Here is a 22,027-nt window from a genome sequence, read left to right on the forward strand (position 1 = left end):
TAAGGTTATCAAGTTAAGAGTGAGTTAAAGTGAGTCCTTTCTAGCTCATCTCTATGGTGAATTCGGTTTATTGTAACCACAAGCTGTGTACAAGTTTTGTGCTTTAAAAACGGACTGTAACCCAGTCGGCTACTATCAGTTAGCATTATGCTAGTTAGAGCTAGGACTCTCCACGGACTTTCATCCTAGCACGGAGCCAAAGATGGCGCGCTGCTGCACTTAACTGACTGAGCTTTTCCCTGAGAGAGAGACCTGCCGCTGCTCTATTGACTTGCCCTTGGATTTAGTGTCTTCATGGTCGAGTCCGAGTTGAGGACGTGTGTTCCTGTTTTCCCGCTGCGGAGACGAGGGGTGTGGACTTACCTGCACGTTGGATGAGACGAGGGACGGAGCTGGCAGTGACGGAGTTTTGGTTGTCGTTTCTTCATCATCTGTTCAGTAAGGAGGCTGTTAACGGTTGGATCCTACTTGGTGAGTCCCTGCGGCATTCACGGTGCTGCCAACGATCCTTCATCATAACGGAGTTCTATCAGGCCTGCGACGGGGGTTGTTTCTTTTATTTGCCGGCTTTTGTGTTTATTTTTGTGGGCCCACATTTAAGTGTTATAAGTATTGTTTGTGTGATTAAGGACTCAATAGATGAGAGTTAAGTCAGGAATGTTTTATCAGCTTAGAAGTTAAGTTAATTAGCTGCTGAAATAAGAACTGATACCTTTAGTGTTCTACAGAGGCTCAAAGTTGCCATTACTTGAGTAAAAGAATTAACAGTTTTATTCACTCAAGGTAATAATTTAGAGCTACCAACTTGAGAAAAGAGCTTCTTGTGCTTGTTAAACGTTAGTGCAGACAAAAACGGCACAGTCATTTTGTTTTGATTTTGTAAATAAATGCTTAAAATTCACATTTTCTTATTGTGACTTTAATGAATAAGAAAAGTTAAAAGAAAGTGTTTGAAGGTACAGTGTACACCGAACAGAAATGGTGTAAATGGGATCTAATACCTGCCTGTCCTGAAATCTACCTGGAAGGCAGGCGGAGCTTACAACTGACTTATAATCTATAAAAATAATGGTTACAAAAATGAATGAATAAACCCTCACCTCATCACTGCTGTAAATGATGTCCGGCTCACCATCCTTTTTGGTCTTCACAGGCTCTCGTCGCTTAGTGATGTGATGTTTTTAGAACATTTTAACGCTAGATGTCGCTAAAATTCCAAATTCTACACTCTGTACCTTTAAGGGGTTAAAAGAAGTAACACCCATACATTTAGGCGCTAGTCTTTTAATTTCAAAAGGTCATCAAAGAAGAGGATTTGAAGATAGGTGTGTAACACAGGCAGACTCTATAAAAAACGCATTTAATGCTACAACTTCCTTGAGAAGTTTAATGTAAAGAACTCAGGGCACTGTATCTCAGGACAGTTGATACGAAGAAAGCACTACATACATTATAAACATCAGTTAGGATGTGATTATGCATGTGGATGTGTCTTACAATGTTGGAAATGTCTGACTGTTACAGGGTTTCCTCTAGGGATGGGACAAAAAATCGATACACTGAAATATCGCGATACTTCCTGGCGTGATACTGTATTGATATTTTAAAATGCAGTATCTTTATTTTATTAATTCGCTAATTATTCACTTTGTTGGTGCAGTAGTTTCTGGTGTAATTTCACCCCCGGATCGCTAGTTGGCGGCAGGCATCGCCAGCTGGCAGTTGACTCTTGCCTCTTCTCTCTTGAGACAGTGAGATCACGCAAGACTTCAGGTCTGCGTGAGCCAGTTGCTTGTACCTACCCAGCAGAGCGACGTCTGCTGCATTCATAGTGGATGTGTGGACTTACTTTGGCTTCCAAAACATTAAAGACAGCACAAACTTAGACAGGAGTTAGACAGTCGTTTGCAAGATATGCCATGCCAGAGTGAAATACTCAGACAACACGACGAATCTACGAGTTAGGCATCATAACGTTAGCGCTACAGTTAACGTCAACAAACAAGCCCGATGAAGCTACCGCTGGTCTCTACTTGTGCAACCATATCAATTAATCAGTCAAACTTTATTTATAAAGCGCTTTTCATACATAACTTGTAACTCAAAGTGCTTTACATAGACAAAAACATTCCCTGAAACCCACTGACCAACCCCCACCTTTTGCTTAACATAGACAATTAAAGTCATTCCCTCACACCCGCAATAAAAGCTAAGAACTAAAATATAAAATAGACTAACTAAAAAATTAAGGTAGGAAAATAATAAAATTCAGAAATAAATACAAATTGAAGGCCTAAAATAAATATCATCAATATAAATAAAATAAATATTAATCAAAAGCTAAGCTAAAAAGATGTGTCTTGAGCCTGCTCTTAAAAACATGAAATTCTCTGCGGCCTTGAGGTCCTCTGGCAGGCTCTTCCATAGACGAGGGTCATAGTACTGGAAAGACGCCTTGCCGTGAGTGTGTGTCCTGACTTTGGGAATGTTGAGGAGCCTGCTGCCAGAGGAGCGCAGGGTCCGCGAGGGTTCATAAGGTTAAAGCAGTTCTGAAAGATAAGAAGGCCAAAGACCATTAAGATATTTAAAACCCAGTAAAAGAACTTTAAAATCAATCCTAAAACACACGGGGAGCCAATGCAGTGATTCTAAAACCGGTGTAATGTGGGCCCGCCCTCTGGTCTTAGTCAGGACACGTGCTGCTGAATTTTGTAGTAATTGTAAACCTGAAATATTCTTTTTGGGAAGACCAGAGAGCAGGGCATTACAGTAGTCTAAATGGCTGGTGATAAAAGCATGCATCAGCGTCTCCGTGTTGGCCCAAGAGAGGATGGGGCGGACTCTGGCGGTTCTTTAGATGCTAAAAACCTATTTTTGTTACATTCTTAATGTGTGGAAAAAAGTCAGCTCAGAGTCAAAAATTACGCCCGGGTTTTTCACTTGTGATGATGGATTAAAAGACAGTGTTTGTAGTTTGGGTAAAAGTTTCTCTCTCTGGGCCTCAGGACCGATGACTAAAACCTCAGTTTTGTCCTGGTTAAGCTGGAGAAAGTTTTCTGCCATCCAGGATTTGATATCTAAAATGCAGTTGAAAAGAGCATCCATCGGCCTGGTGTCATCAGGAGACATGGAGATGTAAAGCTGCGTATCATCAGCATAACTGTGGAAGTTGATTCCATGTCTCCTGATGACACCGCCAAGAGGGAGCATGTACAGGTTAAAAAGCACAGGGCCTAAAATCAAACCCTGGGGCACACCACATGTGATTTTATGGACTTTGGAGGAGAATAATCACAGTCGTTTTATTTGTGAGGACCTGTCCCGTGTAGTGTCGTTAAGAATGACGGCTTTGGTAACACAAGAAAGAAACACTGGCCTGTCACGTCATGCCCTCCGCAAAACACAGTCCATCAGTCCTTAAAGCTGGATGTGACGATCAGCTCGTCTCCCATAGTCTCTCTCCACAAACACTTGGTCGTTATGTGATGACATAAAAAACTGATGTAATACGAAATATAAAAGATTGTAGTACATTCACTCTATAATAATTTATTCCCCTTTTCTAAAAAAATAAAAATAAAAAAAATCACGGCAGCATTTTAATTCAGTGCAACAAATGGGGAAAATCCTCATCTTCAGATTGAACAAAGATAGGTAAAATGCGAGATGATGAAGGACTACATATTTTTTAATAGCTTAATTCTACATTGTTAGATTCCATATTAACTTAAAATTACATAATAAGTTATATATATATAAATATACTACACATGTGTATAGACTTTATGCACTTCATATTTAGTATTTAGCTCAGTCTGTGTCACATTCTGTGAAATTAATACTTATTTGTTGTGAATAAACAGAGAAATCCTGCACTTGACCATTTTACAACTATTTTGTATTCTCTAGTTAGACATATTTTGTGATGTATCATTTTACAATTTTCTTGCAATATATAGATTATCGCAGTATTGCTGCATCGTGATAATATCGGCATCGTGGGCCATGTATCGCTTATCATATCGTATCGTGAGGTACCCTGTGATTCCCACCCCTAGTTTCCTCCAGGATTTTTTGAAACTGTGGGGGAGGGCTTTGCCTAATCCCCCACTGACCCCTGACATTACCACGACTTTTACAAATAAAAAATCATTGAGGTCCCTTAACTAAAAATTGAACATGGATATCCCAAAGCTGTCAAAATAATTGTAAGAGTTTAAATGTCTGTATTCTGAAAACTAAAAGAAAACATTTTTGTAGTTCTGTTAAATTTAATAACTAGGACATGCCACAGAATAAACACACTAAAAAAAAATTTAAATGAAAATTATATTTTTTATTATTATTTTATTATTATTTCAAACATACATAAACACTTTAAGATCATACTAATGACAACAGCCTGGGGATATGATTTGAATGAAAGGATCCTATAGTGGGAGTATTCTGCATATGGTCTCTTGCAATTATTTTATCCCAGAGGAGCCACAGGTAAGGTCAGCCTATAAAAGTTATTCATGATAACTTATAAACATTTATCACTCATAGATTCAACAAGCTAACGTTAGTTCGTTCATGCTTGTTGCCAGACCGACCCGCACTCACAGACACACTAACTGTCTCTCCTCTAGTCTGTCTCACACACACACACACACACACACACACACACACACACCCAGCTGCTCCTGACAGGAGCCTGACAGTTCGTCCCTGTTGTTTTTATCGTCTCTATCATAACAGAAACCAAACTAAAGTTCCGCCAGAGTTTTTGCAACAACAGGCTATTTTTAGATCGCTAGCGTCTCATCTCCACCATGATACACGGTTGATGATGAATATATCTACACAGGTTTACTGCTAACTATCGGATTATAATCAGGAAGTACGAAACAAAATTAGAGTTTATCAGCCGTCTGTGTGTGACGACAGAAAGGAAGTTGAGGCGCTGGTGTTGGTTTTTCAAAATTAAGTTACAGAAGAGTGTCAAATTTCATGATTACAATTTCAAACTCTTTTTATGGTTCGTAAATATGTAAATATAGACTGTATGTTTATATGGATCCATTTGTACAATATAATTTCCATTTTTATGATCTAAAAAAAAAAAAAAGGATCATAATTCTGAAGGCATGGCGGCTTTTATTTTGGTGTGGCGGTGTGCCATCAGGTAATCCATTTTGCAAAGCTCCTGTCTGAACCGTTTGGGTCCGATTAGAAAGTGGCAGGACCAATCAGTGCTGAGGGTCAGTACTTTCAGGCGTGGCTGAGTCGTGCTGTGAGCAAGCAGTGATAAAAGGCCGGTACAATTATGGCGGTAGACATTAGCGTGGATCAGAGCCGTTTAATGAGAGTTGTGACACTCCCATTGACTCCAATAGAAATTAAGGAATGTGGAAGTGAAACGCTTCTTGGGGAGCCCGATAGTTCCATACAGCAAATATTTCCAGCCGAGAGCACCTGTTTTTTAGCGTACCTGAGGCCAACTCACCGAGTAGGTGTACAAGATTACAGTTTATTTTAACATTTGTCTCATGACATCTAGGGCCGAAACGATTCCTTGAATTATCCGGGTAATTCGATTAAAAAAATTCCTCGAGGCAAATTATCTGCCTCGAGGCTTTGCTTAAATCAGTCCTGTTTCTATATACGGCCATGCTGTAGCCTGGACATCGCGCCGTGTGTTACGCGGCGTGCTGTGTTCCGCACAGATGGCTATTTGTGTGGCACAATGCCCTCGTTTTCGCTGTTACTACAACGTAACATGCATGATACGAGGCGTGAAAATTACAAGGGAAGAGAAAGAGATGCAGTGATGTTTACAGGCACTCGTCCTGCGTTTTTACGCATCCACTGGCCGCGGCTTCATGGCACAAACGGCACAACGCTTGCACCTGTAAACCTACGCAGATCTCTGAGTTTACGCGCTGCTGACTCACCGCGCTCAGTTTGTGTCTGCAGACTTCAGGGAATTTCATAAACTTCTCTGATTGACCCGACAGCTTTGCAGAGCACCGTCAGGCTTCACAATTCAAGTCCTGCTTTGGTGCTTCCCCTCCCTCCCTCGCTCTGTCTCTCTCTCTCTTTTCCGCATGCACGCGTTATACATTGAATTATTAATTATCTAAAATTCAGCGCACTGACGTCTTGATTGCAGCATATTTTTCAAAACGTTTGCATCCGGAAAGATTTGATAAGAATTACATTGATAATGAAACGACACCAATTAAATAGAAACATCTTATTGCCACAGACAGTGACAGAGACAAAGTAGGTTAAGGTTCATCATCATACAGTCAGGATTCAACAGGTCACAGAAGCAGCTTTACCCCTTAAAATGTGTTCTCCATGTCAGTGGATGGTTTTAAAAGGTTATATTTTTATCTAATGGTGGATGAACTCACAAAAAAATGTGCAAAAATTGAAAGTGAACACCCTTTTGAAAAATAGATCATATTCCTGTAATCTAAAGGTTCACCTTTCAGACATCATCAGACCACTGTGTGAATGATGGAGCTTTACTCTTGCTATAATGTGAAATATGACATTCATGCATAAAATAGAGGATTTTAAAATTATTCAGTCTCCCTTTACTTTAATGACAACTTGGAGAATAGAAATAAACTATAATGGAAGAAATGAAGCATTGGCACCAAACAATTCCTCGTGAATGATTCCTAAAACCCTAAATAGGGCTTAATCTAATGTCATTATTTAACTGCCTTTTCTTGTAACTTTAAGAAATGTAAACTTTCATCAGAACTTCATTGCACTTTGTAAAATATATTCCCTTTAGAGAACCTGTTAAAAAACAATTTTTAATATAGAAATAGTTCATTTAAGGGACCCAGCTTCTTTTCTCATTTGTCTAGTACTACTTCTCTTGAAAAAGCAAAAGTGACTGATTTTGAAAAATGCAATATTTCTTATTAGAGTACTCGATTAATCGTCAGAAGAATCGATACAGTACTCGACTACAAAAAGAATCTATTACTGCAGCCCTAATGACATCTCGTTAGCCTAGGCAACATAGGTATTATATATATATATAGACAGCTTTAGTTAATGTTTCTCTAAAAATAATCAAGAGGATCTGGCTGCAGACCTCTATGGTGTGGCGTTCAGCAGCAGGTCGCCATAGAGATCTGCTTGTTAGCTTTGCTTGTCTAAGTAAAAAAGATATTTAAATACTCATTGTCTCACAATGTTGAAAAATATCACCAAGAATGAAAAAACAAAAACAATAAAACAGAGATTAATAATGCAATATTTGATGCTTCATTATGTCACAGTAATAAATTAGAAACATCTTTATAGTGTTGTTGAAATGTTCTGATGTGGATTTTAAGGGTTTGGTTTCATCAGACTAACACAAGTCATGGTTCTTTTCACATTCAGGCGTCAACACTTATTAAACTGTGAAGAGGAAGGAAGTGAGGTCTATTTTAACGGCCTGTTTCTGACTCCTGCTCCTACCATAGAGGACCACGACACTGAAGACAACATGTAGATTGACTGGAAGTATTCAATGTGGCTGAGCTATATCTTGTAGTTTTAACTATCTTTTTATACATTTTATTGTTACTGCTACCACAAGAAGATGAAAACAGCAGCGAGGAATTTAACTACAACAAAGAGAGGATTTGTCTCCTTCCTTCTCTCTTTTACAGGTAATTTACTTGGATATCTAGAAATATGAACCAAGAGGAAACTTGTTGTGAGCCATTTTTGTCAGTTGTGCCTCTGTTGTCTTTTGCCATTACATATTAACAACATATTTTAGTTGATTTATTGCTGTCACAGCAAGACGGAAGCTCAAGTTTTGGTTCTCGAAGTGCAGGAGAGGTGGCCGATGACAGCCTTTGTGTAAAAAGTTTTTTAGTCTTACATCCATACACAGTTAAGCACGGAAATTATTCATTTAAAAGTTTCATGGTCAGGGGAAACCAACTTTTTTTGTTTGTTTGTTTGTTTTTTTAATTGTTTCTTTAAAAAAGAAAGAGGGTTTTAATGAGGTCTAGTAAAGGGGAACAGACAGTTAAGTTGGGTAATAACATTTTTTCATATCCTGTTAATATAGAGGAGAAATAGAGGGAGAGAGGAAGAAATACACTCGTCTCTATATTTACATCATTTTTTAGGGCTGGCTTATATCACCTGGAAAATGTCACATCTAACCTAATTTGTGTTTTGAATCCATTTGAGGGCGATGTTATGTAGAAGAGGAAAATACTCAGATGTTGTACAGTTATAGAGCTTTGAGGGAAACACTGTGTAGTTAGAGAACCACCTCTGCTCCAGCTCTAATGCATGTGCTGTCCATGTGTGAGGAGAGGGAGAAAAGCGAGCTGGTGCACGGATGTTTCTCCTTCTAACACGGTGTTTCCTACCACAGTTTGCCTGTGCTCAACCTGTCAAAGGCCTTGGGGAGCAGAGGAGGACGTTCAAGAGAAAATGTAGATTTTTTCACTAAATGATCAGTTGATAAACTGAGTTAATGCACAGGTCCATATACTGATTTCTTATTTATACTTTAGAAAACTTTCCAGTTATAAGAAATAATTCTTTGGGGAGCTTTTACTTTAACCTAAGTTATTTTGGAGCCTCTTTTTCTTGTCTTTTGCCCTTTTTAAAATGAGAGATGCTATGAAGTACTTACACTTGTTTCCGTACCAGGCTAGGATTTAAGATATTTTGGTATTTATGGAAGTGGGTTAAATGAGGTATTTGGCAATATTAATGGCATTATCCTTCAGAGATTTCAGTGTGCATTGTCCCTTTAGGGAGGGAGCAGCAGCAAGGAAGCTAGGCTTTACAAGCTACAGATGGGTACAGTTTCACTGTAAAACTGAACATTTTTAAGGCAAAAATAGGCCAAAAAAAAATAAATGTTGACTCAATGGTACACTACATCAAAAACCCCAAAAGCCTCTGTGTTTTCAGTATTTATAATGCACACTTTGTGTACCAGCCAAGACATCAACAAACTAAAAAAGAAACTACAATGAAAGATTGCAACTCCAGTGCTGAAAATGTGCCTTTTGCTGTGGACACGAGGGACACCTGCAGATCTACTGCTGTCATGAGCGGACTTTATGTCCAACACTTCTTCAGGACATTTCAAATCGAAGATAGCAGCTCACAGACACCTGCAGCCTGCATCACTCACCATCCAGAGTTCCCTTCCTTACTGAACGTCAGTGCTTTACGGGCCTTCTTCAACTGAAGCCAACCAGAAAAGCTGAGTGGAAATTTGTCATCCAGTTAAGTTTATGGCTGTGGCCTTCCTCTTCTAATGGCTGATAAATAGAAAAGCTGCAGTCAGTTGGATATGTTTACTTTATGAAAACATTGTGTCAGCTGTTGAAGTGGAAAACTGAGCTGAAATAACTAGTTTTAGTTAAGTTTGCTGTTGTCTCTGTAGAAACCTACAGACCCAAGCAGCTATTCAGATATTCTGATGAGGAAGAGCATGTAACTATAGGTGAAGTTTGCATGGCAACGTAGTGTCAGACACAGAGGCTTTCTGGGGGAAAAATATTCTATATAGCGTTCAATTGAGCCAGTATGTGTGAAAAAAAAAAAAAAAAACATTAGTGCTCACATTTTTCTGGAGGAGGATGTACTTCTGTCAAACATAGATTATTCTCCAGTGCTTATGTACTTTGGGGAAAAAAAAAACTCAAAAGTGTTCATGGTTGTCTTTTCATCACATAGTTTTCCACATTATCACTTCACTCTCAGCCCTGCATCCATAGGCTATCCATGTTTTATGCATACAGCGTGGGCATTCCTGAGTTCTTTTCTCCCTGAGCTGTACATTTGCCTCTGCACGTAGAATTGTAGTTCTGATTAAAAAAGTCTACTTTTCTCTGTGTTGCAGTGGTACAGGCTCAGAGTGACTGGAGAGTGACTTCCTCTTCCTCTCAGATCTGTGCTGTGGAAGGATCAACAGTGGACATACCATGTTCTTACACATATCCATTCAGAGGGAATGAGCATGACACCGTAGTTTGGAGATCTTTCTGGTTTGTGAAAATGAATGGAAACGACCCTTTGGATCTGAGAAACCACCCAGATTACAGAGGTCGTGTGGAGTATCACTTTCATGATAACAGCTGCACCCTGAGGATCACCAACGTCAGACAGAGCGACTCAGCTGAGTACAGATTCATGTTCATGACAAACCAACCAGAGGGAGGAGTTACTGATTCACCTGGAGCCACTCTGTCAGTCACAGGTAACAATTTTCATCAAGTTTTTATTTTGTTCCACTAAATGTCTGCTCTTTGGATGCTTTCTCTTTGTTAATAAAACTACAGTGATGGAATAAGCCTATCTAATGTCAGGCTGTAGCAGTGTAAAAATAAAAAGGTTAAACAGGGGTAAGTCCATGTATCTTTTGGTCATTGGATATTTGTTTCTGTGAAAAGAGAGGATAGGGGATTGGTGCAGCATCAGCAGTATTGGAGGTATTATGCAGGAGTGTTTCAGTGAAGCATGAGCTGAGACAGAAAGGAAATCTTGAGATTGACTTTAATATTACTGTGGATAAAAGCAGACTCAATGAGATAGAGATAGATGGTAAGGGAACAGGAAGTACAGCCACTGCTCTTTCATGTTCAAAGGAGCCAAAGGTGGTTTGGGGGCATCTGCCTCTTGGATGCCTTCCTTTGGAGGGATTATATATCCCATCCTACAGGAGTAGCTGTAAAGGGTTGTCTGAGTTGACTTGGTTAGTCTGTGCCACCACAACCCAGCCCAGAAAAGTGGAAGAAAATGGATGGATGGATGATTGGACACTGGCATTAACAAGGCAATACACTGAATTGTGTCAGTAGCTGGGTTTCCATTACAGTTTTTCGCAAAATAAAAGTGATATTCCTTTAATTTCAGTTAAGTACAATTGCGCTTCGAATGTGTTTCCATTGAAGGGAGTTTTGGGCATAGGCCTTGCAGTTCTCGTAAAATCTCATCTCGCGTGAATCTGCTGCAGGGAAGCTTGACGCTTAAAACCTGTTGCGTGTTGGTATGGTTTTGGTTACATCTACAGCGGTTGCCTTGATCATTTTGAACAAAAGACAAAGGCAACGGATAATAGTTCAGAGGTAAAGTCCATATGTATGGCAAAAGCCACGCATAAGGGTAGAAGTATGAAGTTAAGAAAAGTCTCATCTCTTCTTCTGTCTACACGTACCGCGCCATGTTGTCTCAGAGTGACTGGTCACGTGACACCGTATGTTGCGTCCCGTGACTTGTAAATGCGGAAAAAGTGTTCCATTGCACTTTTGCGATATATTTCTATATCAAAATGCCTGAAAAATCTCCTCATGAAAGTGTAAAAACTTTTTAGCGATATTTTAGGGTTTTTTTTTTTTTTTTTTTTTTTTTTTTCAGAATTCAGGTGTTTCCATTACCAGTTTTTTTATTGCGCTATTTTGATTTTGCGCATTTCCAAGTGTAATGGAAACCCAGCTAGTGACCCTCATAATATTGCAAAACCGATGGCTTGGCCAGATTCCATGTCTGTCATCAGGTGAATCATCTTTGCAATGCATCCAGCTTATTCAGTTGTTCCAAGTCAGAGAAAGACTGGCTAATCAACACTGTTGAAGAAAAATAAGGTTCTAGCTACAGGCATGGTTGAATGGAGACAAGTGAGGACATTTTCATGGATGCATGATATAGGGCTCCTACAGACTTTGAAAATTCAAATTGTAAGACATCTGTGTAGGTTCTCTGTGTCCAGGTCGTGGTTATTTAACGCTGACCAAAGGGCAAAAGGACTGGTATCAGATTATTGAAGACGTTTCTCCTCTTCTCCAAAAGGCTTCTTCAGTTCTGAGAGTGACAGGGGAAGAGTCAGAGTATATAACTTAGCAGGGCTGGTTCTAGGCATGCATACATGAGGGGGCAGACAGAAATGTGAAGGGGGCAGCATGCGTACACATCATGCTCCAGCATATTTTTTGTTGTTGTTGTCTGTGAGGTACCAGCAGCATCACTGCTACCGGTACAGGTAGGAGCAGCACTACCTTTTTTAAAAGCTCTGAAAAATGGATGCATCGTGTAGAACTGAAGGAAACTTTAAGTCCAATGGCAAAATTGTGTTTTATGCTTCGCTGTCGTGATCAGTTTGAGTTTGTAGAAAATGGATGCAGAAACGCACATGAAGCTCTTTATGAGCTGCTGAAAGCAGTGGGAATGGAAAGAGAGTAAAAGTTTTGTAAAAATTACTGTGATTATTATTATTATTACTACTATTATTATTATTAATATTATCATCAAACCAGCATGCAATAATCAATATTTAGTGCTTTTTCTTTTGACGAACGAACAAAACTCCATAAAAGTCCAATGACAGCTTAAGTACACCAAAAATAACTCCTCTAATGACAAGCAACAACAGTCAACCATCACAACATACTGATTTCAGGTGCATGACCACCACCTGCATTTCTGTTCCTCAAAAAACAGCAGATCTTATGAAGCTCAACAACATAACAGAATTAATCTTTATATTTCATTTCATCAATACAGTAACTGGTTAGGGTTAAACACACACTCCACTTTCAGAGAGATAAATACACTTATCACAATTATTATAATTTACAGGAGACAGACATGATTGTATTATCTCACCTTTAGATGCTGGGGGTTGCTCCTTTAACACACTGATGAAGAGCACAGAAACATCTGATCATAACAGCTGTCTGCATCAGCCTATGTGGCAATACAATAACATGAGGCTAATTCATAACTCCTCTCACCAGAATGTTTTGCCAGCTATAATGTATAATACTGCAGCGTTCTACTTTTTGTTTACTTTATCAGGACCCCCACTCTTCCTATACAACAGGACGTTTTCCAGCTTTGTATAAGCTTTCGCTAACTCAGTGCAGGCTACTGTGGGCCATAGCCAATGCCAAAAACAACAAAATTTGCCGTCTTTATTGGTCTCCAAGAGTTTAGCTCTCCTGCAGACAGGAGGATTGTATTGTGCTGCAGAGGCTACTAAGTTTTTTATGGCTTTTACAGCAAAATTTGATGCTCCTTTACCACCACCACAATACGCATAAACCATATGTTCTTAAATCTAAGGTGGAGAACAACCAGAAGGGCAACTTAAAGAAAGTTTGTCAGTTTTCTATGATCTTCTTCTTCCCCTTTGGTGCATTTCCGTGGCAGCGTTACAGCTGCATGTATAGGCTTGTCATATGCACTTCAGCATTTTCAGTCGTTTCAGTGGTTCCTGAAACCACTCCTTTTTACAAAAACTTTATCAAAACGAAATGGCAATATATCGTTTTCGTGGCCTTAGGCCCCCTCCTCTGTTCTCCATCTTGACAAAAATGGCTTCCTTGACACCTCTCTCGAACCAGCGGTCCTCTTTGGTTATGATGGAGATGACCTTGTCATTGAAAGAATGTCCTGAATCCTAAAGATGGTGGTGAACAGCCGAGTCCAGAGGAGGTGGCCCTCCTATGCTTTGCTATAAACGCATGGCACCGTCTAAAGGATGTTAGTTTTTGAATGTTAAAATTTGTTTCTAAAATACCAATGTTTGTTTCTCTAATGGTTGGAGATATTTCATGTGGGTGGCTCTTGTCAGTCATTGTTTAGTTTGTATTCTGCAGTTTAATGCATCATGTTGAACTTTTGCTTTTTGGGATATTCTTTGATTGAGAAGTTAAAAAATTTGGAAGAGTTGATGTTGAGGAGATAACAGAACTTCTGTGTTCTGTAAGTTGGTCAGGTTTTTGATAAAGGGGATTAACATAATGACACTTATGTTAATGAGTAATTTATTTTTTAATCAATGACATTATTGGCTCCTTTTTAAATACCCAGATCTACAGGTGCAGGTGAGCGATGGAAAATGGGTCGGGCCTGATCGCTCTGCAGTGCTGACGTGCCATGGCAGCTGCGGACCCACTGCTCCTCTTTCTTACATCTGGTACAAAAACGGAGAGAAAATTCAGGAGGAAGCATCTTCTTTCTCAGGAAGCTTTAACCCCAGACACAGTTTTGCCTGTGCTTTAAAAGGATATGAGGATTTCCCCTCATCTTCAGTCTGTAAGTTTGATATCTCCATTCTATGGTACCTGTTCTACACTATACTTTACACTCTGACTCCTTACAGATCAGAAACAGCCACAAAAATATCGCTGGTGTCCAATGATAGTTGAGACATGTGTCTTCATGTAAAAATGAAAGGCCTGCATTTAAAAATCAAAACAAATTCTCATTAAAACTCTTGTTTGTTAAAACTCCCAGAATCACATAAGCCTGGGCTGTTCTGCAATGAGGAGCTTTAATGTTTGCTTTCCTAGAGGCTAAAGCCTTGAATCCAGTTATTATTTATAAAAAGGCCTCTTAAACACAAAATTTCATCAACGACAGCAAATGTTTCATATATTTAACTGTTAAATGATGACCATTTTTGTCTGGGTTTTTTGGGAAAGACAAAATAATGTTCCTAAGGATGAAAAATAAACATGAAATTTTAAATTCAACACTGTTTCTCATATATGCTGTAGATGCTGTTATGTGGGAATAGTTGAGGAATTTTGCACTTAAAATCTTCCTCTGTTGTTCAAAAACACAAGAAATGAGTTTTTATTTTATTTGTACCTTGTCCAATTGTTTTTCTTTAACTCTAGGTGTCTATTATCAAACCTGCTACAGAGTGACATACATTGTCAGAAACATCTGTGCACCTAAAGGCTCATCAGTGAACATTTTATGCACCTACACCAGCTATGAGAACCTTCAATCGAAGTTTTGGTTCAGTCCTGATCGTAGTCATCAGTGGAAGAGTGGCACAGAGCCTGAAGACCTCAGTAAAGACCCCCAGTATGCAGGTCGTGTCCAGATCTCTGACACCTTGAATGAACAGTCCTCTCTGAGAATCTCTGAGCTGAGAGAGAGCGACTCTGCTCAGTATCACTTCAAGTTTAAAACAGCAGGCCTTGAATGGGGGAACAGCTTTGCTGGTACAACTCTGACTGTCACAGGTAAACACAGATCAGACTCACAGCAGAACAGTTAAGAAAAATTCAATCTTCTATGTTCATAACTTCAGGACAAAACATAACTCTGATGATAAATTCTTTAATTCTATTGTTTCATTTTTGTTGTTGATGTCTTGATTTATGATCCTGTTAACTGTCAGGTTAAAATAACAGCATTCTATTGTTGTTACTTTCTGTCCAGCTCTCCAGGTGAAGGTGATCAGTGTAACAGTCCACCAGGATTATACTGAGGCAGAGCTGAGGTGTCACAGCAGCTGTAGTCCTGCTGGTGGGATTTCTTATACCTGGTTGAAGAACGGACAGAAAATCCCAAATGCTGAAAACTCTTTTCATAGAGATCGGCTTTATCCAGGAGATTTTATGTCTTGTGCTTCAAAAGGACTTGAAAACTACGCCTCACCCTCTGTGTGTGAGTAGACATCACTTCTGTGGCTCATCAAGATCTCAAACACAATGTTCTCTGATATTTTCTACTTAGCATATTTAACAGATGTTTATTCTCCTCCAGATGCTCTGAAGACTCCCTCTGTGTGGGTGAGTCCTGTGGATGAAATAACAGAGGGCAGTTCAGTGACTCTGACCTGTAGCAGTGATGCTAACAGAGCAGCTAAATACACCTGGTACAGGAAGAACCAAACCCTGTCCAGTGAGGGAGCACAGCTTGTCTTCAGCTCCATCCAGTCCTCTGACTCTGCAGAGTATCAGTGTGCAGCTGAGAACCAGCTGGGGAGGAGAGAATCTAAACCCGTCTTTATCCATGTCCAATGTGAGTGGAATGAGAACAACGTACAACAAAATAGAAATGTAATGTTTCAACACAAGAGTGAGCATCCATGTTACATGAATATATAAAAACATTTAAATCATTGTTGAAGTATTTCACAGTTAAAATCCTTTCTTATCTCTGCTTTTAGGAGAAATTAAAAGTTGTAAAGTGGTTTTAAAAGAGTTTAATGACATTGAGGCCACAAAGATCATCCTTGTCCTTGGGTTTCTTAAAGGCGCTATATAAATTCAAGATATTATTATTATTATTATTGAGTGCTTTAGCTCAAACTGCACATAGACAGAGGGCAGAGGCGCCTGCTGACGACTTCTTTGAGAACATTTTTGGGTCTCAGCTTTGGGTATGGTCCAGACCGTGCATCTACTGCTGATGTGCTTCAGTCCATTTAAAGTATCATAGAAATACTAGAGTCACTCCTCTGCAAGCTCTGGTGGGTTATTTTATTGAAAATCTAAGACTTTACAAAGTGTTAGATTTTAACACTTTATCAGTGGTTCCCATATAAACCCTGGTGGAGTGTTACTTTTTACTCTCAGGGTGTTAAATTTACAGTTTCAAATTTGCAGTCTCATATGTCTCAGTGACTGACCTGTAGCAGTGATGCTAACCCAGCAGCTAATTACACCTGGTACAAGGAGAATGAAGACTCACCTCTAGCTTCAGGACAGATCTTCACCATCACTGATGTCAGAGCTGAACACAGTGGGAATTATTACTGTGAGGCCAAGAAGAAATTAGGGTGTCATAACTCCACCTTCACTCTGACTGTTGTTGTGACAGGTAAGATGTCTACATACACCTGCAGAGACTAAAAGTCATACACATCCAGAGTACTAAAATCACTGCTGAGAGGTGGAAATGTGAGACTTTATCCAAACAAAGGAGTAGAGTTGACAATGGCTGAGTCAAGACTCAGTCAAGGTGCCAAGACTGAATCTAACTGCAGAAGCATTGATTGTAGATTCACATATAGACTGACAGTAAATAGCTCCCTACATGTTCACTCACCTCTTTGATACGTGACATCATTCACTCCTCACTTACCTCTGGTGTTGTTCCTTCATATTTTGAATCAGCTGCATTTACTCCCATTCCCCTGGATCACTCCCACAAATTTTGTTAACTTAGGTCCTGTTTCCAACCTTCCTGTCTTTCCAAAATCTTTGAAAAATCAGCTGCATCTCAGCATCACACTCTCTTATCTTAGAATAACCTCTATGAACAACTCCAGTCTGGTTTCCCTCCATAGCTCAGAAAAAGCCGTGGCTGAAATCACTAATGATCTCCTCATGGTGGCGGACTTTTACTGTTAACAATTCTCATCCTTCTTGATCTGAGTGTGACCTTTGACACCATTTCCCATCACATCTTCCTCTACAGACTGGCCTCCATTCAAACCACAAACACATCTGCACTTGTTTAAATTATTCCACACTCAGTTCAGTTTTCAAATCCTGGCTCACAACCCATCTTTTCACACCTGCATATTTGGTCTGATTGATTTCTGTCTGCCAGCCTAGAAACAGTTTTATTGACTGTTTTAATTCATTACTAATTCATTTTTGGTTGTTGACTTATGTTTATGTCCAGTTTTAACTCTGAGCCCGTCTCAGGACTCTTTTCTTAATTCTGCTCCTGCCTGATTTCTGACCATTATCATCCACTCCTGTCCGCACCTGCAACAGGTGTGTGACATCCTACCCACACCTCACACAGATCCTGACAGTCCATGTTAAATATCCAGAGACACAGACACATTTAATTAAAGGCAATATGGATATGTTCACTGAAGCACCACCCTGATTAAGTTTCCTCTCTGAATGAAGTAAACCCTCAGAAAACAACCACATCCTCCCCATACATAACAGTACCACACATGGATAAAACAAGCAGCTGGGAGTCTCAGACTGATTTAACTCCTGGTTATGGCTTAGTAACAGCAATGTCAAAGTAATATTTACCAGCCTTATTTATCCTGTTGTTTTCTGGCTCTGCCTCTTACTCTTACAAACTCATAGCAAATAACACATTTGACTCAGATGTGACGTCATTCCCATCTCCAGCATCAGACTTCCAAGATAAACAACACAGCAGGAGACACTGAGTGATGACTTAGCACATTTTACTGGGATTGTATAGTAAATCTGTAAATATTTATGATTTTTTTATGGCACCAGTTTTGAACTAGTACACCCAAGAAGTTTTCAGAGTGGCATCAAGGACTAATGGAGTGATGGTTTGGTGTGTAAATTCAGACAGACAGACACTGCCAATTTAAATAGTAAGATTCATCTCTTGGGCCCCCTCTAAAATGGCCCCTGTATAGATGCTCAACTCAAAAGTTGCTACTAAATGTATGTGAGTCTCTACTAAATTTATGTTTTGGAATATGGATGGTTTACTTTGAGTGATTAATATTTTTTAAAGTCTGATCCATCATAAGTCTCTGTTTCTTTCTGATCATTCATTTTCAGCTGGAGTGAAATTACCCATTGTTGTTGGATTAGTCACTGTTGTCCTCCTGGTTATTGTGTCCGTTTCCGTCTTGTTGTGGATCAGGTAAGAAAACTTGTCTCATTGTTTCATCAACATTTTTGAGGCCTAAAACATTTCTGATTTCGTCTTTTAAAAAATCTTCTGACCAGAAAGAAGAGGGCTTCCAGTGAACCTCTTCAGGCTGCAGAGAGACAAGATGACAGGCAACAGGTGAGAATAGTGAATTACTCACTTTAAAAAAGTCCTCCTTGATTTTGTTTCAGATAAATTTGATTGATTTGATTTTGTTTTAGATAGAATTTATCTGGGCTGTTTTTCAGCAGTTTGACTTTTAGTCTGTTACAAATTTGATACTTCTTTAAGTTAAAGTAAACCTAAATGTATTAAACCACATTTAATCAAAGCAGGCTAGTATTGTCCCAAATTGTACTCTGCCATGTTTTTCTTATAGGCAGTGAGTTTTGCCATCCTAGTTATGTAACATCACAAACAGTATGCTCCTGTACCATTCATCTGGCATATTCAGTCTGACTGATGTCTTTCAGTCGACCTACACTGTTTAATTCATTGTTTTAACTTATTGCTAACTTGTATGTATTTTGTGGACTTATTTATTTGTCTTGTTTTAAACTTTTCTGGAAAGGTGACCTTGAGTGCTTTTTAAGGCGCCTATAAATAAAATGCATTATTATTATTATTGTTGTTATTATTAGTGAAAAACAAAGTTCAGAATTAACTTGTCATCCTGATCAGGGAGAACCAGAGGAGCAGGATGAGCTTCAGTATGCCAGTGTACAGTTCTCTCCAAACCAGGCAGATCTATACTCCAACATCAGACCAGCTCAGCCAATCAGACACACAGACAGACAGGAGGTCTCTGAATATGCTGCTGTCAGGTTTACTGGTAATGCCCCAAGGTGAGCAGCTCAAAAAACAAGAATGTTCTTCTCACTTTTTAGAATTAACAATTGATCTTCCCACGTCAAAATGTTGTTTTACTATAATTACAAAAGTAGCATCTCTAGTATCTAAATACTGTTTTTTTTTCTCCTCAGAACCAGGAGACCAGAAGAGGATACTGCTGCACTGTATAGCACAGTCAACAAACACTGATAACAGCAGGCTCTTTATTCATTTTTCTAAATATCTCATGTTGATTTGTGTTTACACATGCATCACATGTTATCATTTTAATTGTTGGTTATTCCAATAATATACCACTGTGACAATGAAAATCATAGTTACAAGACAACATCTTTATTTTACACACAGAATTTTCTTTTTAAATCTCAGCATTTGTCCTCTCTGCATAACCTGTGCTGTATTTATCCAAATGTTAATGTTTATCCAGGATTAGCTAGAGTTAGTATTTACTGTATTTTATGTGTCACTGTAACTTTAGAAGAAGTGGGACTGAAAAAAAACTACATTATTCAAGTTTTCATTAAGTCAGTACACTGGGTAATCTCTGTTTCTCAGCTGAAAAAGGGTGAAATTATCTGAATAAGACAGTAAACAAAGATAGGTGATACAGTCAGCACCAATGAATGGTTTGGAAATGCTTTTTCTAGCTTTAGAATTATTTAGTGGCTAAACTTATTTGACTTTATTCAACATTTGTTTGATAAAACCTTCAAATATTCCTCTACTTTTTTCAGGTTAATTTTAAAGTTTTATGCTGCACTGTTAGGAGTTAATCCACATCTGTCTCAAAGTTGGTCTCTACCTCGATGTAAAAACTTGTAAATATAACTTTTGTATATGTTTTTTTTTACTGTCTTATGAATGTATTTTTAATTTCTTTGAATATGCTGATCTATAGTTTTAATGTATATTTTATCAACCCTTCTTCATGCTGTTAAACTTCCTCTGCAGGTAAAACAAAAGCAATCAAAGAGGTTTTAGAACAAAAGACATTTTTCTTCATATGGGTGCTGTTTGTGGTTCCTTAGTAGAAAGTACACATGAGTCACTGCTAGAGCAGAAATAATTTGAGGTACAACAAAAGTTTGATAACTTCTTTTATATTTTGTCAGTGTTGACTGCTAAGATATTTCATGGATTCAACCACCCTTTCATTTCATTAGAAAGAAAATGATGTCTAAAAACCATGTCAGTTGTCAGACAAGCCTTATTCATCCAAAATCATTGATTATTGAACTGAGATGACAAAATTTAAAGCTGCATGGAAAAACAGGCAGAGAAAAGTAGAAAAATACATTTTTTGATATTTCTCTCTTATTAGTGCAAAACCACTGAATCTTTCAGACCTTGTTTCTACTGTAATGGACAACAAATGTAAGTCACATTGAACATGGCTGCATGGACTTAAGTAACTCAGTTTTGATCAGGTTTCTCAAGGATCCTGTTTAATGTTTAAAAGGAACATCATATCCAAATTTTAGAACCCAGGATCAGCCCTTAACCCAGTCTTAAGACAGTCAACTACCTGTGCAGGTGCAGACTCAGCCAGAGGAAACATGGTGGTGGCAATGAAAGCAACTGAGAAACTGAGTTTTCTCTTTTGGTCATGAATGACTTTAAAATGATTGGAAGTTTATATGAGAGGAAACATTAACATGTTGATGTCTGCAGTGATTCTCTGTTGTATTAGCCTGTCTTTTGCAATTCTCAAATTTTTTAGATCACTATCTTTGAGTTTTCATGTTTAATCTTTGTCAGAGGAAACTGAATTGAGCTGAAAAATCCTTCATTCTCTCACCTCTGTGTACCCATTAGAACTGTGAAGTCATGCAGTGATGCATTGTTGGAGTGGGCCTGACTAGGGATTAATGTAGTCAGATCAAACTGCTCAGATTTGCCTCATCATCATCCATGCATGTGCAAAGTTTCCAATACCAGGAAGTGAAAGTGTTTTCACTTTCTGGTTCAGAAAACAGGCTAGGGGGTTTTCTGTAGTACAAATATTAGAAGGGCCAGATATGAAGCTTATCTTATTGAGTACTATTGACGTATATATATATCATTTGAAAACCAATGCTTGCGTGCCATTGATGTATATATATGCATATACGCTCACGCTCCCTGTGAGTAATTTTGGGGCTTCTGGGATACGTAGTCGGATGTCTATGGTCGGAACACGGAAGAGACGGTAGATCAAAACCACAGATATCAGAGGTGGAGACCCTGGGGTCAAAGAGCAGAGTGATCAGAGGTAATCTAAGCTAAAAGTTCCAAAATAGACACTGGAAGAAACTTTATGTTTTTGCCTGAGAAATCAACTTCACTGAAACCGACACTGAACTTAACGACAGCGAATCCAGGGATCAGCGCGGCCATTCATCTGCCTATGCCTGCCAAGAGGTTAAAGAATGCTGCGAGGTCTCCCCCCCGTACGTCAGAGGTAAAAGGCAGCCACTCACCAGCTGGATGCATACAGCGACGACACTTCCGAGACGGGTTTTTCCGACCCAGACTCTGAGGAATGGCTGCCGAGTGAGCGGAGCGGATCTTGTTCTCCCTCCCAGAGCGATGGAGGTAAGTTAACGTTAGGAACCCACTGATTATTCAGCCAAATTTATCAAATGAAACCATCACTCATGCTCCTGTGATTTCAGAAGCAGACTTGAGAGAAGAGCAAGCCCCATGCAGGTCTACAACACCATCTGTTGGCAGAAGAAGAGGTAAGAACAAAAAAATTCTATAATATAGATAATGTACCTTATATATATAAACATATTTTATATTCTAT

At 38.9% G+C, this 22,027-nt stretch overlaps 1 protein-coding gene across 1 annotated transcript; it reads left to right on the forward strand.

Annotated features, from left to right (window-relative positions):
• On the forward strand, nucleotides 1–20,087 carry LOC121508408 (B-cell receptor CD22-like). Its single transcript, XM_041785248.1, has 11 exons — nucleotides 1–471; nucleotides 7,396–7,667; nucleotides 9,881–10,237; nucleotides 13,849–14,073; nucleotides 14,661–15,014; nucleotides 15,214–15,441; nucleotides 15,541–16,599; nucleotides 18,294–18,378; nucleotides 18,465–18,525; nucleotides 19,069–19,232; nucleotides 19,371–20,087. The coding sequence occupies exons 2-7, from the start codon at nucleotides 7,598–7,600 to the stop codon at nucleotides 15,882–15,884; spliced, it is 1,578 nt and encodes a 525-aa protein (XP_041641182.1). The 5' UTR covers nucleotides 1–471; nucleotides 7,396–7,597; the 3' UTR covers nucleotides 15,885–16,599; nucleotides 18,294–18,378; nucleotides 18,465–18,525; nucleotides 19,069–19,232; nucleotides 19,371–20,087.
• Nucleotides 20,088–22,027: the final 1,940 nt, after the last annotated feature.

The sequence above is a fragment of the Cheilinus undulatus genome, linkage group 4 (genome assembly GCF_018320785.1).
Source record: "Cheilinus undulatus linkage group 4, ASM1832078v1, whole genome shotgun sequence".
NCBI classification, from domain to species: Eukaryota; Metazoa; Chordata; class Actinopteri; order Labriformes; family Labridae; genus Cheilinus; species Cheilinus undulatus.

Excerpts from the sequence above, each read along its gene's own strand:
- LOC121508408 (XM_041785248.1), top strand. The coding sequence starts at position 7,598 with ATGAAAACAGCAGCGAGGAATTTAACTACAACAAAGAGAGGATTTGTC. Across the intron at positions 15,015-15,213 it reads TACAACTCTGACTGTCACAG|CTCTCCAGGTGAAGGTGATC; the intron begins GTAAACACAGAT and ends CTTTCTGTCCAG. Across the intron at positions 15,442-15,540 it reads CTACGCCTCACCCTCTGTGT|ATGCTCTGAAGACTCCCTCT; the intron begins GTGAGTAGACAT and ends ATTCTCCTCCAG.